The 15,744-nt window shown below is 37.5% G+C and overlaps 1 protein-coding gene across 19 annotated transcripts in view; it reads right to left on the bottom strand.

Moving 5' to 3' along the window:
* Positions 1 to 15,744, bottom strand: part of SLC44A5 (solute carrier family 44 member 5) — a 466,490-nt gene that overhangs the window by 61,287 nt on the left and 389,459 nt on the right. For all 19 annotated transcript variants that reach the window (XM_078332262.1, XM_035251898.3, XM_035251906.3 and 16 more), the window contains one exon: positions 3,669 to 3,753. In XM_078332262.1, the coding sequence (XP_078188388.1) occupies positions 3,669 to 3,698 (30 nt within the window). In that variant the 5' untranslated portion in view covers positions 3,699 to 3,753. The remainder of the gene's footprint in view (positions 1 to 3,668; positions 3,754 to 15,744) is intronic.

Here is a 15,744-nt window from a genome sequence, read left to right on the forward strand (position 1 = left end):
AGAGGTCAGCATGTAGATGATACTAAACCCAGGAGACCAGGTGAGATCATCAAAGAAGTAAATACAGACTTAGAAGAGGACTAAGTTTCTTGTGGGAGGGAAATGCAATGTTTAAAAGACGTTGGAAAGATGAAGAGAACTCATCAAAGGAGACTGATGGGAGTAGCCAGAGAGTTGGAAGAAAATATAGAAGAATGTTGTGACCTGGAAGCCAGATGTAAAAAGATATTTTAAGGAGGAGAGATTGATTAAATACTATTGTTAGATCAAGTAAATGTGGATTTAATAGTAACCATTAGTTTAATAATGTTGCAGTTGATGGTATTGTTTAGGGGAAATTGAAGTAGGGATAAAAGCTTGTATGAGAGTGAGAGAAAAGGATTTAGATAGATGAATGTGGACTATTCTTTTGAAGAATTTTGAAAAAAAGAGGCACATAGACATAGACCAATAGCTGGAGGGGGATGTGGGGTCAAGGGGAAAAATTGTTAAGGTGAAAGAAATAACAGCAGTACACAAAACAGATAAAAGTACTTGCCCTTAAGCAATTTTTCTTCTAGTAGGAGGAGACAGGAAACAAATAATAAATAAGTAAAATATTGTAAGATGGTAATAGGTGGAAATGAATAAGATGCCATAAGATGGCAGGTAAATAATGATAGAAAGGACACTAGAGATAGAGAGGAATGGCTGGGTGGGATTATAATTTTGAATAAACAGTCAAGGAAGCCTCATTAAGAAGGTAACATCTGCAGAAATACTTGAGGAGGATTAATGATCAACCCATACACTTTGTATATTGATGGAGATAATTTAGTAGAGAAGGAAAAATGATAATAAAAGAAAAAAATAACCTTTCCAAAGTGATGTGCTTAAGTATGCGAGAGGATGAGATTTCATGGGCAAATGGATGTGCTGGTCTTAGAAGCACAGGCAGTTCACCCACGGGGAACTAGAGGGAAGGCAGAATGAGTATATGACATACATGAAGATAGGTAGGCAAATGGATGACAGGGTGGGAGATTTTAAAAGTTGTCTTCTGAATGCTTGTACTTGCTTGGTGAGACAGGAAGCAAAGTCAGAGGCTGGTATAGAGATTGGGAAGGAGATCTTGGAGGTTCCAGGTGAGAGGAAAAGGTGTGAAATTGTTTTCTAGGGCAGTATGCTATAGAATGGACAAGGGTCTGTGGTTTGGTTGAGGAACAGCATTAATGGGCCACTTGAAGTTAGGTCCTAAATTTAAATGACTGTTGCATATTTTCTCCAACAACACATAGCTGCCTGGGTTCAGGCAGGGAGTAGGCCGAGAGCTATCTTTACAGTCAGGTTTTGCCAGGGACTTAAAACTAAGTGAAAGGGAACAATGGAATTAAGAATGTGTATAAGGGAGTGATTTCACTCAGAGACTGTGGAATCTAAGTCAGGTAAGAAGGGAGATGCCAACGTGAAGGAACTGGGCGATACTTTGGATGGGTTAAGACCAGTGGTTTGCAGGTGCCAGGAATGTAAAAGAATTATTGGAGTTGAAATGTCAGAGGAATTGAGATGATCAGAGAAATTGATATTACAAAGGGGAGCAATTATTAATATTGACAAGGTCAAGGGTTTGTCTTTAGGGAAATGGGTAGAAGTGGTCACAGAACTAAGATACCAACATCCCAAGTGGGCTTTTGTCTCAGAAGAAGTAAGATTTCAAAAGTCTTTGAGGAAATGAGGAAACAAAGAAATAAAGCAGATTTACAAGCTAATCCTAGGGACCAGGTTTGGGTATAGTTACCGGCACATGGAACCAAGAAGAAGCAAAAAAGTTGGAAGTCTACTACTAAGTTTTTGAGGTAACTATAATGCTAAAAAAAAAAAGAAATTAAAAAGAAATTTTTAAAAAGAGCTAGCCTTAAGAAGCCTTTCACTGTTAAAATAATATTTGTGATATGAAACTTGCACAACAAGAAGTGAGCTTCAAAGCAATGTGGCCCTCAACACAGCATACTTTCCAGTGCTCAGCAATAGCGTGGTCTGGAGGCTAAAGGACAGAAAATTACCCCCCAGGTGGCCAAGCAAAGAGGTATAGGAAGCAATGGATGAGGGAGTTCTCAGATAACACAATCCAGGTGGAATAAAAGACTGTTCTCCATTGCTGCGATCCGGAAATGGCTGTGTATTTCTCACTCCGTCTTTTCCAAATGGGAGTTTGTAATTCTAATTTTTCTGTCCTCGTTACTCATTTTACATACAGTGTCAAGACTTGATAAAGAGAACTATGTATCATCTATAGATCCCAGGCTTTGAGTTAAAGACAGTACTACATGAGACTCTGGGTTCTCATGTGGGAAGAAGGGTATTCTAGAGGACAGAGAGGTAGACCATAGAAGATACACTTAACTATTCATTGAAGTTTGTGTCTCTTATTCCATTTGTTCCACGGAATAGAAAAGGCAGCTCAGCTCACAGCTACATTGCTCATTTCCCTTCTCCTTGAATCTGGGTATAACCTATTTTTGTGGGATTAGAAACATTTAAATTTCTTTTTTATAACCTTTAAGTTCAGAGGTACATGTGCCAGTTTGTTACGTAGGTAAACTTGTGTCATGGGGGTTTGTTGAACAGATTATTTCATTAGCCAGGTATTAAGCTGAGTATCCATTAGTTATTTTTCCTGATCTTCTTCTTCCTCCCACCCTCCACCTTCTGAGGCTCCAGTGTCTGTTGTTCCCCTTTTTGTGTCCATATGTTCTCATCATTTAGCTCTCATTTATAAGTGAGAACATGTGGTATTTGGTTTTCTGTTCTTGTTTTAGTTTTCTAAGGATAATGACCTCCAGCTTCACACATTCTCTGCAAAGGACATGACCTTGTTCTTTTTTATGGCTGCATAGTATTCCATGGTGTTTATGTACCACATTTTCTTGATCTAATCTGTCATTGATGGGCATTTAGGTTGATTCCATGTCTTTGCTATTGTGAATAGCACTGCAGTGAACATAACCGTGCATGTATCTTTTAATAGAATGATTTATGTTACCTTGAGTACATAACCAGTAAGGAGATTGCTGGGTCAAATGATATTTCTGTCTTTAGGTCTTTGAGGGGTGTGACCACTTACAACCAGTTTGTGTCTGCGGCATGTGAGTGGAAATGCAATGTGTAAAACTTCTTATCCAAGGCTTTTAAGAGCAGGAGTGTTTTATTCATCCTCACTAAGTCCTTTTTGTTCCTGGATGCAGATGATGGGGAGGATTTAAGGAATAGCAGAGTCACCCTTAAGTGCTTAAGCCACACTTAAGATGGAAGGACCCTGAAGGAGAGTACCTACTGATCACAGACACCTGCCTTGTACTGTTATATGGTCAAAAAATAAATGTTACTGTGTGAAGTCACTGAAAAACTTGGGTTTATTAGTTGCAGTAGCTAGCTTTACTCCTAATACAATGCTGATCTTGATTTAAAAATCTCCATTTCTCTGGGCTGCAATTTCTGCTTAGTTTTGATTGTATAGAAACAAATATAAGCTCATATTTATGTCTTCCCATCTTCTAGAAATTCATAATTCATACACACAGAGAGAGAGAGAGAGAGAGAGAGAGAGAACTCAAATAGAATTTCTGAATTTTTTTATCCAAGAGTATTTGGAATGGCTGACACCATCAGTGAGTCACCTTTTGCCTTACCTGTGTGGTAGGGCACTGTAGGTTTAGCATCACGGAGGGACTGGTACAACGTAACAGGTTAAAGTAAAACAAAATGGTCTTGTTCCTGTTAAGAAAGAAAACAAAATAATCTTTTTAGTGACCATGGAAATGTCCCATATCATTTCAGACCCTGAACACTTTTGATAAATAACCTTTAATAATTGGCTTCATTATATCTAAACAGCTGAAATATATTCCCCCCTCCCTTAAGTACCTAACCTTTAAAGCATTTTTTAATAGTAAAAAGTTGAAGTAATCAAACTATCCATCAACAGGAAAGTGGTTAAATAGATTTGTATACCCATAAAGTAGAACATTACATTCACATTGAAAATAATGTTAAAGAACATATTTAATGGATGGTGAAATTCACAATCCATCAATTTTAGGAGGCAGATTACTAAAAAGTATTAACATATAATTTGATTTTAATTTTATAAAACAGATATAACATGAAGAAACAAATTATTACATCTGAATGTTGAGATTGTATTTTAGTTAATTTTTGTGCTTTTGTGGATATCTTAAAGTGGATATATATTACTTTGGTAATCAAAAAAACATTAATGAATTAAGTGATATTTTCTCTCTGCTGAAAATTATAACCAGTAGCAGACTAATGGGGCAGGTTGATATTCATTATCACTAGTTTTGAGTGGTATATTACTCTGCCATTTAGCAAGCCATGGTACTCTTGAATCCCAATCTTCTCATCAGTAAAATGAAACTAATACTATTCCTATCTACTTCACAGAGGTGTTGGGAGGGCCTAAGTAATGTGTAGTGGATTTCAGGCAAGTGGTTGCCCAACTTCAGCATGCCTAAGTAAAACCCGAAGTGTTGGTTCAAAATCTTGATTCCTGACTCTTTCCCAACCCCCAGGAGTCCAGATATTTAGATATGGGGCCCAGGAATTAGTATCCTTTCTTCTAAACTCCCCAGTGGATTCAGATACAGTGTTCTGTAAACCTTATCTTAAGAAACACAGCCCTAAATATTCAAAAATAATGTTTCCTAGCTCTTTGTCAATTCCCCAATTAATGTGACTACATGCATAGCACAAAATGAATGGGCTGTTGAGCAATACCTTTCCTACTGACTCAAAATCGGTAAGTAGGATCCAAATCTAAGAATAAAGAAAGTCTTCCACAAGAAATTAGGGTTAGATCCTTAAATCACTTCTACCCACTTCCTACTTCTGTCTACACAAGCCAATGGTGTGGGGAGGGAGGTGGATCGGAGATAGTGGAGTTGGCAGGATACAACCAATGATTGCAGTTAATAGAACTTTCCTTTCCATCCTCACTGAGGAGAGGATGAGTTGTTTCTTCCAAATCCCAAGTTATAGAGGGTTCTAAAAGAATCTTTCATAGAGACTACAGATGCAGTAAGAAGGGTAAACCAACACCTCATTTTCCAATTGAACATCTCTCTTTTTTTTTTTTGAGATGGAATTTTGCTCTTGTTACCCAGGCTGGAGTGCAATGGCACGATCTCGACTCACAGCAACCTCCACCTCCTGGGTTCAGGCAATTCTCCTGCCTCAGCCTCCTGAGTAGCTGGGATTACAGGCACGCGCCACCATGCCCAGCTAATTTTTTGTATTTTTAGTAGAGACGGGGTTTCACCATGTTGACCAGGATGGTCTCGATCTCTTGACCTCATGATCCACCTGCCTCGGCCTCCCAAAGTGCTGGGATTACAGGCGTGAGCCACTGCACCCGGCCTGAACATGTCTTGTGTGGCAGACCTGCTAGTCCTGCTAGTCAGCTTTTCATGCCCATTTCAGCAGGAAGAAATGAGACCCAAAGAGACCATGAGAGAACTGAAAAAAAGTCAGGGAGGCAGAAAGAGGTCAGCAGTAAAACACCTCATCATAATAGGATACGGAGTCAATAAACGGGCTCGAGTCTCCCTGGTGGTACCTCACCTGACATTAAGAAACTGTGGAGGTGGCTGGGCATGGTGGCTCATACCTGTAATCCCAGCACTTTGGAAGCCCAAGGCAGGTGGATCATGAGGTCAAAATATTGAAACCATCCTGGCCAACATGGGTGAAAACCTGTCTCCACTAAAAATACAAAAATTAGCCAGGCATGGTGGCACACATCTGTAGTCCCAGCTGCTTAGGAGGCTGAGGCAGGAGAAGCGCTTAAACCTGGGAGGTGGAGGTTGCAGTGAGCCAAGATTGTGCCACTGCATTCCAGCCTGGTGACAGGGAAAAACTCCAACTCAAAAGAACAAAAACAAACTGTGGAGGTGAGTCACCATGGATATAGCTGAAGGGGTTTGGAAGAGGGCAAACCAAAGCTGATCACTTACATCAAAGAGCTGTTCCGTGAGGACTTCCCCAGAAAATGTCCACCTGCACCCCATGAGAGTCAGCCCTTGGATGCCTGCCCCAGTGAGTGTTCATGGCTGCTCAGTTATGTCCTAGCTACAGTGACAACAACAACAGCAAAGCAAGTCCGCAGAAACATCCCAGTTCTGTTTTCTTCAGTAAGAATGGGCAGTAGCCGGGAAAATAATGCATCGTCCCTTTTCTTCTCCTTCCATCCCTCACAGCATAATGAATGAGCTAGAACCAGAAAGGAAGAGAGGAGACAGAAAATAGCAGGCCAGGTTCTCTCTCCCACTGCAAGTTCTTTGGCAGGGTCAAACCTGAGCTTGTAGATTGGAAAAAATAAAACTGAGATCTAAAATTGGACTACATTGAACTTTTAACAGAAAGTGTCTGAAAGCTACGTAATTTGCCCGAGATATCAAAGTGAGAAGAAAGATCTGAAGGAGCATTGTTAAAGGCAATGATATGAGAAAAATAAACCCATTCTATGTTTGCATCCCACTGATTTCAAATGGCTGAAGCTGGTTATAAATTCATAATAAATATGTACAAGGCTACTACTTTGAGATCTACAAGTGTTAGCTTGAGTATTTCACCACCCAAGCAACTACATCCTCAACACAGTCTCACAGTGCATGTGATTCAAATTTGTACTTAAGCAAATGAATAAATTATACATATCATGGATCACTGGGGTCCCTTGTGGGTAGTTAAAACTGTGAATGGTAAATCAGTAAGTGCCAAGAGTTCACCAGAGGTAAAATTGATTTATAAACTGCAAACTGCTATATAAACTCAAGTTATTCACCAGATTATATTATCCTCAAGGGTAAGGTTTATACCTTATTCATCTTTACATCCCTACCTTGCCAGAACTTAACCTCATACTTGGCCCACTCTAGACACCTATCAGATGTTTTGGAATGAATGGGACCAATTCCAAAATAAGTTTTTGAAAAGATTTATTTCAAAGTTTTTTCAAGTAAGTCTTAGAATCATCCTTAGTATTTCAGCACAAAGCTACAGTCATTTTATCACTTCCTCTGATATTCTCAAATTTCAGCGGACCTCAGATTTTTTAGGTGCAAAGTAGATGGTGGTGGTTGCAGCTGAGCAATTCTGTGGGAATAACTGAGGAAGTAAGTCATAATTTAACTTACATTATATTTCTATCAAGAAATAAAATAGAAACAACAGCAAACTACTAGTTCAAGATGTGTACCAAGCACTTAAGCCTATCTTTCTTCTTTCCTGAGACTCAGTGGAATAAAATATCAAAAGTATCAGAAAATGTACTTTTTTGGTAAACCTCACCACACAAGATAAGAATGTGGAGGATGTGATCTGCTCACAATTGTATGGGAGAGTTCAGCAATATTTGGAGCATGGGATGCATATTGAAATATGCTGAACCAATGAATGCACCATACAGAGGTATAGAGACAGTGGAACAGAATTTGCCTGTTGGAAATCACGAAACATGCTAGACTCAGAGTTGAGAGTGAGAAATGTAGCCAAAGCAGAGAGATTAATTGAAAGTTTATATACAGATTTTTAGTGCAAATCAGAACCACTGTATTTCACCCAGACCTCTATGCTTAGAATTCCAGCATTCAGGAAAAAAAAAAAAACAGGCAGAAACAGATACCCCATTTGTTGAATGAACCTTCTGAGGATAGCAAAGGGCTTTTGTGAAATTCAGGACTCTAGCCTACACCCTTTCATTTTATGGCAGGGGTGTCCAATCTTTTGGCTTCCCTGTCCCACATTGGAAGAAGAAGAAATGTCATAAGCCACACATTAAAAAAAAAAAAAAAAACCACTAACACTAATGATAGCTGATGAGCTAAAACTAAAATTGTGAAAAAAAGATCTCATAATGTTTCAAGAAAGTTTATGATTTTGTATTGGGCTGCACTGAATGCCAACCTGGGCCACATGGAGCCCATGGGCCATGAATTTCAAAAGCCTGTTTCATGGTATTTTGAAAGCCAGCGCCTGACATCCAGCTTCCCACCAATTCATTCTGTAATGGAACATGACAGTCAACACAGCCTCGTCATCCTGCATGGTGCAGAGGCCTTTTTGGTAAGATGACCAACTAACACAGCAGCAAAGCATATCCACCCAAACAACCCAGTCCTTTTTTCTTTAGTAATGGACGATCGAGTAGTATCAGACATATATATGAGGAATGTAAATGGATAACTTTTGTATTTCTAATACAGATGGGGTTTCACCACATTGGCCAGGCTAGATGTCTTCACATTTCTGAAAGGAATTGTTTTTCAAGCTACCGTTCCATAGCTACACCATCAATCAAATATAAAGAGAGAAAAGAAAAGATCAAGAGACAAAAAAGGACACTTAAAGAACTCAGCAAGTTTGCTTCTTATGCTTTCTTTTCTTAGGAAGGTAATTGAGAATATTCTCTATCAAAACCAGGGGGTCAACAGAAAGAGAAGCAGCCTTTGGATATAGGAAACAATAATTTTACATGCTTATATTAAAAATTACTTATATATAATCAAAAATTTAACTGGGCATTCTGTGCTTTTATTTTATAACTCTGATGACTCTAGAAAAAGACAATTTAACAAGGTAGAGAAGCCCCAGAATTAAAGCTATGCGATAGGCCTACAATTTGCCAGGTCTTGAGTAAAGCAAAAGACAACACTCTGCAAGGTAGACCTTCAGAAAAAAGGGGGTCTCTGAAAAATAGTGTGATTAAGATGGCAAACACACACACACACACACACACATATTTTCCTGATGCAGGCAAATCTTGTGGGGAAAAAAAAGTGCTAGAAAGTCACTATTTTGAAGCCAACTAAAATGTGAGATGATCCTATGCTGCTAATGAAGTGTGAGATTGGGCTTTGATATCAAGGACATGGTACAAATAAGAATGTAATGGCCTGACAGTGAATACGATTTGCACACTTATAACAAAGCAAAAGTTTTTTGTTTTTTGGGTTCTTTTTTTTTTTATAATTTTCAAATACTGGAACCAACCTCCCAACAGAACATGCGAGATTCTGTTGAAGTTGCAGAACTGAACATAAATGGTGGCAAATTTGATCATGTAAAATGGCATTTACAGAAAGTAAAAGGTGAAAGGGAAAGAAAAGGTGAACAGAAGCGTAGCAAGGATAATATCCTCTTAAATAAATATGAGCTAGGACACGGAAGAAAGTTAGTAGAACAGGAAGTAGAGGTAATCCATGCTATCTAAAGTCATTAAAGTAACCGTAAGGTAATCTAATAGTCGTCATTTAACTACCAAATATGGGACGAGGGGATCAGAAAAAGAGATAATGTATGAGTTAAACATCTTCATTCCCCATAGCAGTCTGTCAAAGGATATTATCTAAAGTTAATAAGCACAAGTAAAGTAGGCTTATTATTTAAAGCTCTGCAAAAACAAGCTTCCAGAAGAACTAAAACCAGAGAGAGAAGAGACTGTCCCAGTGAAAGAAAAGTGTGGGTGAGGAGTCCTAAGATGAGAGACCATTGTTTTTATTACAAACTCTTTATTACTGTTTTGTTTTCACATGCATATATTATTTTGATACAAATTTTAAACATTAAACCAAATTGTGTGTGGAGGCTAGTAATATGTTCAATCCAAGAGATTTGTGAGATGCCCTTGCCATTTTGTCAGAGGTCAGTGAATAGAAAACTAAGTTGTTATTGCTTCACATAGATGCTGTATCAAACCCAAAGCTTAAATGGGAGGGACTTCAAGATGGTTGACTAGAGGCATATAGAACCCACCTTCACTACAAAGAAGAACCAAAATAACAAGTAGATAATCACACTTTGGATAGATCATCTAAGTTAGAATGTTGAAATTCAACAACAAAGTGACAGGAAACACCTAAGGCATGGAAGGAGAGTGAAGAGAGGTGGCATACTCAACCAGGATCAGCTGGGAACCTAGAGAGGCTTTCCAATGCAGGAAAAGGGTGAGAGACTCCTAGCAGTCCACATTCCCAACACAAACTTCTGCTATTTTAGCCATGGGCGAGCCCCTTGACCCACTCAAGCCCTGAGACTAACATAGCAAATTGCCGGGAGACTGCACAATAGCATTGCTCCAGAAAGAGAGCTCATACTGGGTCTCACACTCCTCCCTGAATTCTAAGAAGAAATAGCAAGGCACCATTTTCAGAGGCCGGTACCTAGCATACTGCATCCTGTCCTAGGGCTCATTAACCCTAGTATCTCCACGTCAATGGAACCCCACTGATATCCCCTTCCGGGAGCCCTGTGCTGCTGATGGCTGCTGTCACCAAGGCCAAAGTGCAAGCCATTGGCAGTGATCCCACTGCACCCAGTGGCAGGGCCACCACACATTTACAAGTTCCCTGAGGAAAGACTATTCTGTTTGCAACTGCTGCCTAAGGCCAACTTGTGTAATTATTAAAAATTAAAATCATATCAAGTTTCTTCTTAGACCACAATAGAATACAATTAGAAATCAATAATGAGAGGAACTTGGGAAATTGTATAAATACATGGAAATTAAATATCATGCTTCTGAATGACCATTAATTCAAGAAAGAAATTAGGAGGATATTAAAAAAAATTTTAAACAAATGAAAATCAAAACACAACATACCAAAACCAATGGGATAGAGCAAAAGCAGTGCTAAGAGGAAATTTATGGCAACAAACATCTACATCAAAAAAGTAGAAAGACAATCTAACAATCTAACAATGTGCCTCAAGGAACTAGAAAAGCAAGAACAAACCAACCCAAAATTAGTAAAAGTAAATAAATAAAACTTAGAGGAGAACAAAATAGAGACTAAAAATATGGAAACAACAGAATATACTTTTTATATGAAAAATATAAAATTAATAAGCTTCTAGCTAGGCTAACCAAGAAAAAAAGGAGAGAAAACTCAAATAAATAAAATCAGAAATAAAAGTAGAGACATTACAACTGATACCACAGAAATGCAAAAGAGACTGTTATGAAAAACTATATGCTAAGAAACTAAGAAAAATGGATAAATTCATGGACACATACAACCTACCAAGGTTGAATGAAGAAACAGAAAAACCAAACAGACCAATAACAAGTAATGAGACTGGATCAGTAATACAAAGTTTCCCCACAAAAGAAGTTCAGGACCAGATGGTTTCACTGCTGAATTCTACCAAACTTAGAAGAATTAAAACCAATTCTCTTCAAACTATTCCAGAAAATTGAAGAGGAGAGAATTCTTTCTAAGTCATTCTGTGATGTCAGCATTGCTCTGATACCAAAACCAGCCAAGGACATAGGAAAACAAACAAACACAACACACACACACACACAAAACTACAGGTCAATATCCCTGATAAACATAGATGCAAAAATCCTCAACAAAATACTAGCAAACTGAATTCAGCAACATAGCAAAAAGGTAATTCACCATGATTAAGTGGGAATTATTTTTGAGATGAAAGGATGATTCAACATATGCAAATCAATAAGTATGATTTGCATCACATCAACAGAATGAAGGACAAAAACCATATGATCACTTCAATAGACACTTTTAATAAAACAGCATTTGATAAAATTCAACAGCCCTTCATAATAAAAACTCTCCAATAAACTAGGCATAGAAAGACCATACCTCAGCTGGGTGCAGTGGCTCACTCCTGTAATCACAGCACTTTGGGAGGCCAAGGTGGGCAGATCACAAGGTTAGAAGTTCAAGACCAGCCTGGCCAACATAGTGAACCCTGTCTCTGCTATAAATACAAAAAATAGCTGGGCATGGTGGTGTGCACCTGTAATTTCAGCTACTTAGGAGGCTGAGGCAGTAGACTTACTTGAACGCGGGAGGCGGAGGTTGCAGTGAGCAGAGATTGCACCATTGCACTCCAGCCTGGGAGACAGAGCAAGACTCTGTCTCGAGAAAAAGAGAGACAGAGAGAGAGAGAGAGAGAGAGAGAGAGAGAGAGAGAGAGAGAGAAATGAATGAACATACCTCAACATAATAAGGTTCATATATGACAAAGTCATAGCTAATATCATAACAAATAGAGAAAAGCTGAAAAGCTTTTCTCTAAGAATTGGAACAAGACAACAATTTCATCACTCCTAACATAGCATTCAAAGTCCTAGCCAAGAAAAGTCTTCAAGAGGAAGAGATAAAAGACATCCTAATTGGAAAAGAGAAAGTAAAATACCCATCTATGCAGATGACATAAACTAAATCTGGAAAAACCTAAAGACTCCACTGAAAACTTTTAGAACTGGTAAGTAAATTTAGTAAAGTTGTAGGATACAAAATGAACATGCAAAAATTAGCAGCATCTACACACCAATAATGAATTCGCCAAGAAAGAAATTTAAAAAGCAATCCCATTTACAATTGCTACAAAAAATACATAGGGATAAATTTAACTAAGGAGGTGAATGACTTCTATAAGAAGAACTACAAAACGTTAAAAATATTGAAGAGGATATAAACAAATAAAAAGACATCCCATGCTTATGAGATCTGAATAATTAACATTGTTAAAATGACCATATTACCCAAAGTGATCTGCAGATTCAACACAATCTCTACCAAAATACTAATGTCATTTTCACAGAAATTTATTAAAAAGTCTTAAAATTCATATGGTACCAAAAAGGAGCCTAAATGGCCAAAGCAGTCCTGAGCATAAAAGAAAAAGCTGGCAGTACCACACTAACTTTAATATGTATTACAAGGCAATAGTAACCAAAAAAGCATGGTATATCAAAACAGACATAGAGCAATGAAGCAGGATAAACAGCCCCAAAACAAATCCATTTCCAATCAACTGACTTTTGACAAAAGTGCCAAAAACATACACTGGAGAAAGGACATATTCTTCAATAAATGATGCTAGAAAAAAATTTGCAAATCTAAATACAGAATAAAACTGGATCTCTATCTTTCCCCATATTCAAAAATTAACTCAAAATGTATTAAATACTTAAACATAAGACTCAAAATTATAAAACTACTATAAGAAAACATAGGAGAAACACTTCAGGACATTGTTCTGGGCAAAGATTTTATTGATAAGCCTTAGAAGCTCGGGCAACAAAACCAAAATAGACAAATAAGACTATATTAAACAAAAAAGCTTCTGCATAGTAAAGGATATAAATCAACAGAGTGAAGAGACAGCTTGTTTAATGGGAGAAGATATTTTTCTACTATTCACCTGACAAATGACTAACATCCAGAATGCACAAGGAACTCAAACAATGCAACATTTAGAAAACAAATAATCACATTACAAAATAAGTAAAGAATATGAACATACATTTCTCAAAAGAAGACATATTAATGACCAGAAGTTAATAAAGAAAAATGCACAACATCCAACATCACTCATCACCAGAAAAATGCAATTCAAAATCATAATGAGATATCATCTTATCCCAATTAGAATGGCTATTAGTAAAAACTCAGAAAATAACAGATGCCGGTGAGGATTCAGAGAAAAGGGAACTCTTATATACTGCTGGTGGGATTGTAAATTAGTACAGCCACTATGGAAAATTGCATAGTGGTTTCTCAAAGAACTAAAAATAGAACTACCATATGATCCAGCAAGCCCACTATTGGGCATTTATCCAAAGAAAATAAAATCGGTATATCAAAAGAATATCTATACCTCCATGTTTATTGCAGCACTACTAACAATAGCCAAGATATGAAATCAACTTGTATTCTTTAGCAGATGAATGTATTAAAAAATGTGTAATACTCTTCAGACATAAAAAAAAAAAGAATGAAATCACATCTTTGCAGCAACATGAATGGAAGTGGAGGTCATTATGTTAAATGAAATAAGCAAGGCACAAACAGACAAATAACCAATGTTCTCACTCATATTTAGGACCAAAAAAGTTGATATCATAGATGTAGAGGCTGGAAAGGGTATGTGAGTGGGGCAAGGGCTGGGAGTGAAGACAAAGTGTTAATGAGTAATAGTTAATGGGTATAAACAAACAATTAGAAGGGATACATTTTAGCGTTCCCCAGCATGGGAAGATGACTATAGGTAGCAACAATGTATTGTATATTTCAAAGTAGCTAAGAGAGGGGACTTAAAATGTTCTTAACACATAAAATAATAAATATTTGGGTGATGAATACACTAAATACCCTGACTTGAACATTACACATTCTATGCATGTAACCAAATATCGCATGCACACCATAGATAGGTACGAATACTACATATCAATTTTTAAAAATCTTAAATAGAAGAGCATTGTCCTCTTAATCTTTCTTGTTTCCTTATGTGAACCTCATGGGACCAGGTATTTCAGTCTTAGTAATGGTGCTGCGTCGGACAATGTTCAAAGTTATTTTAGCACAACCTTTACAAGCTGAAGTTTTTGCAGTAGCCAGTAGATGGCATCAAAAATCAATCAAGTTCTTGCTTTTTTTGTGAAAATCTCAAAGAAAAGGTCTGTACCTAAGTGTCATGAACAACTTTCCTGGAGCTCAAAAGGCAAAGAAAGTTACACACAACAACAAAGCACTCCATTTTTCTTTGAAGTCTCTGTTTCATCTCTTTTGACACTTTAAAAACCCGTGGTGTTTCTCCTAGAGTCTTTTTGGTTAGATAAAGTACAAAAGGCCAAACACTACATCTCAAATGTTATCACACCACCTCTAAACATGGACTTTATGCTCAGTCATTAAGGAATGGCTTCCAGAGTTGGGAATCAAAGGATTGCTTTAAGTACATCATGACAATGGTTAAAGTCTAACAAGTAAGCTCCCCCATTTGAGAGCTGCCTAAATTTCTTACACATCCTAACATAGATGCATTTTATTTTGGCATAGAAATACACACACACACACACACACACACACACACATTTATTTGTGGAGTTTTAGAACATGTGATGACACTTTTTACGAGCTATGTTCAAAATTTTTAGTTCTAGGTTAAACAAGTAAAATGGAAAAGCAAGTTCACTGCAACTCTGTCCGTGTGCAGCCTAAACAGCCCAAGATTTAGGGTTAGAATGTGCTACCTTTGCCATTTAATAGACAGTTGAACCTTAGCAAGTACTTTCATCTTTCTGAATTTTAGTTTCCTAAATTCCTAAATGGTAGTAATAGTAATCAGACTCACTTAGTAGTGTTGTTGAGGACCTGATCAGATCCGTAAGCTGACCTGCACTTTGGGAGAAAGTCATTCTTATCTGTGCTACCCCATTTTTCTCATTCATTTAACAATGAGTTTACTGAGCATATATTGTAATGCCAGACAATGCTGTAGCTTCTGTGAATACAACAGTGAAAAAGACAGAGAATGGCCCTGATTTCAAAGAACGTTGGGTCCAGCCTGGGAAGATAAAACTAACCAATTAATAATGAGGATAAATGCAGACAGTGATAAGTATCTAAGACAGTAAATCAAGATCTTGTGCCAGAGACTAGAGAAAGTAATGGTGGAGTTGAGTGTGGCTGTTTCAGATGAGATTGTCAGCACTATATTTTAGTCTTAAGATAGCACACTGCACTGAACACAATAGATTGAAATCCTCAGCTTTCTTGACTCTATCTCTAAAGACCAAGAGACTTTTGAAGAAAAATATCTGTCTTATTCGCTCTAGTATATTGCATAGAGGCCGACCTATTGGAGGACGTCAACAAATGATGAGGTATGGAATATGAATGTGCTTTATAAACAGAAAGCCAATGC

Source organism: Callithrix jacchus, chromosome 7 (genome assembly GCF_049354715.1).
Source record: "Callithrix jacchus isolate 240 chromosome 7, calJac240_pri, whole genome shotgun sequence".
NCBI lineage: Eukaryota > Metazoa > Chordata > Mammalia > Primates > Cebidae > Callithrix > Callithrix jacchus.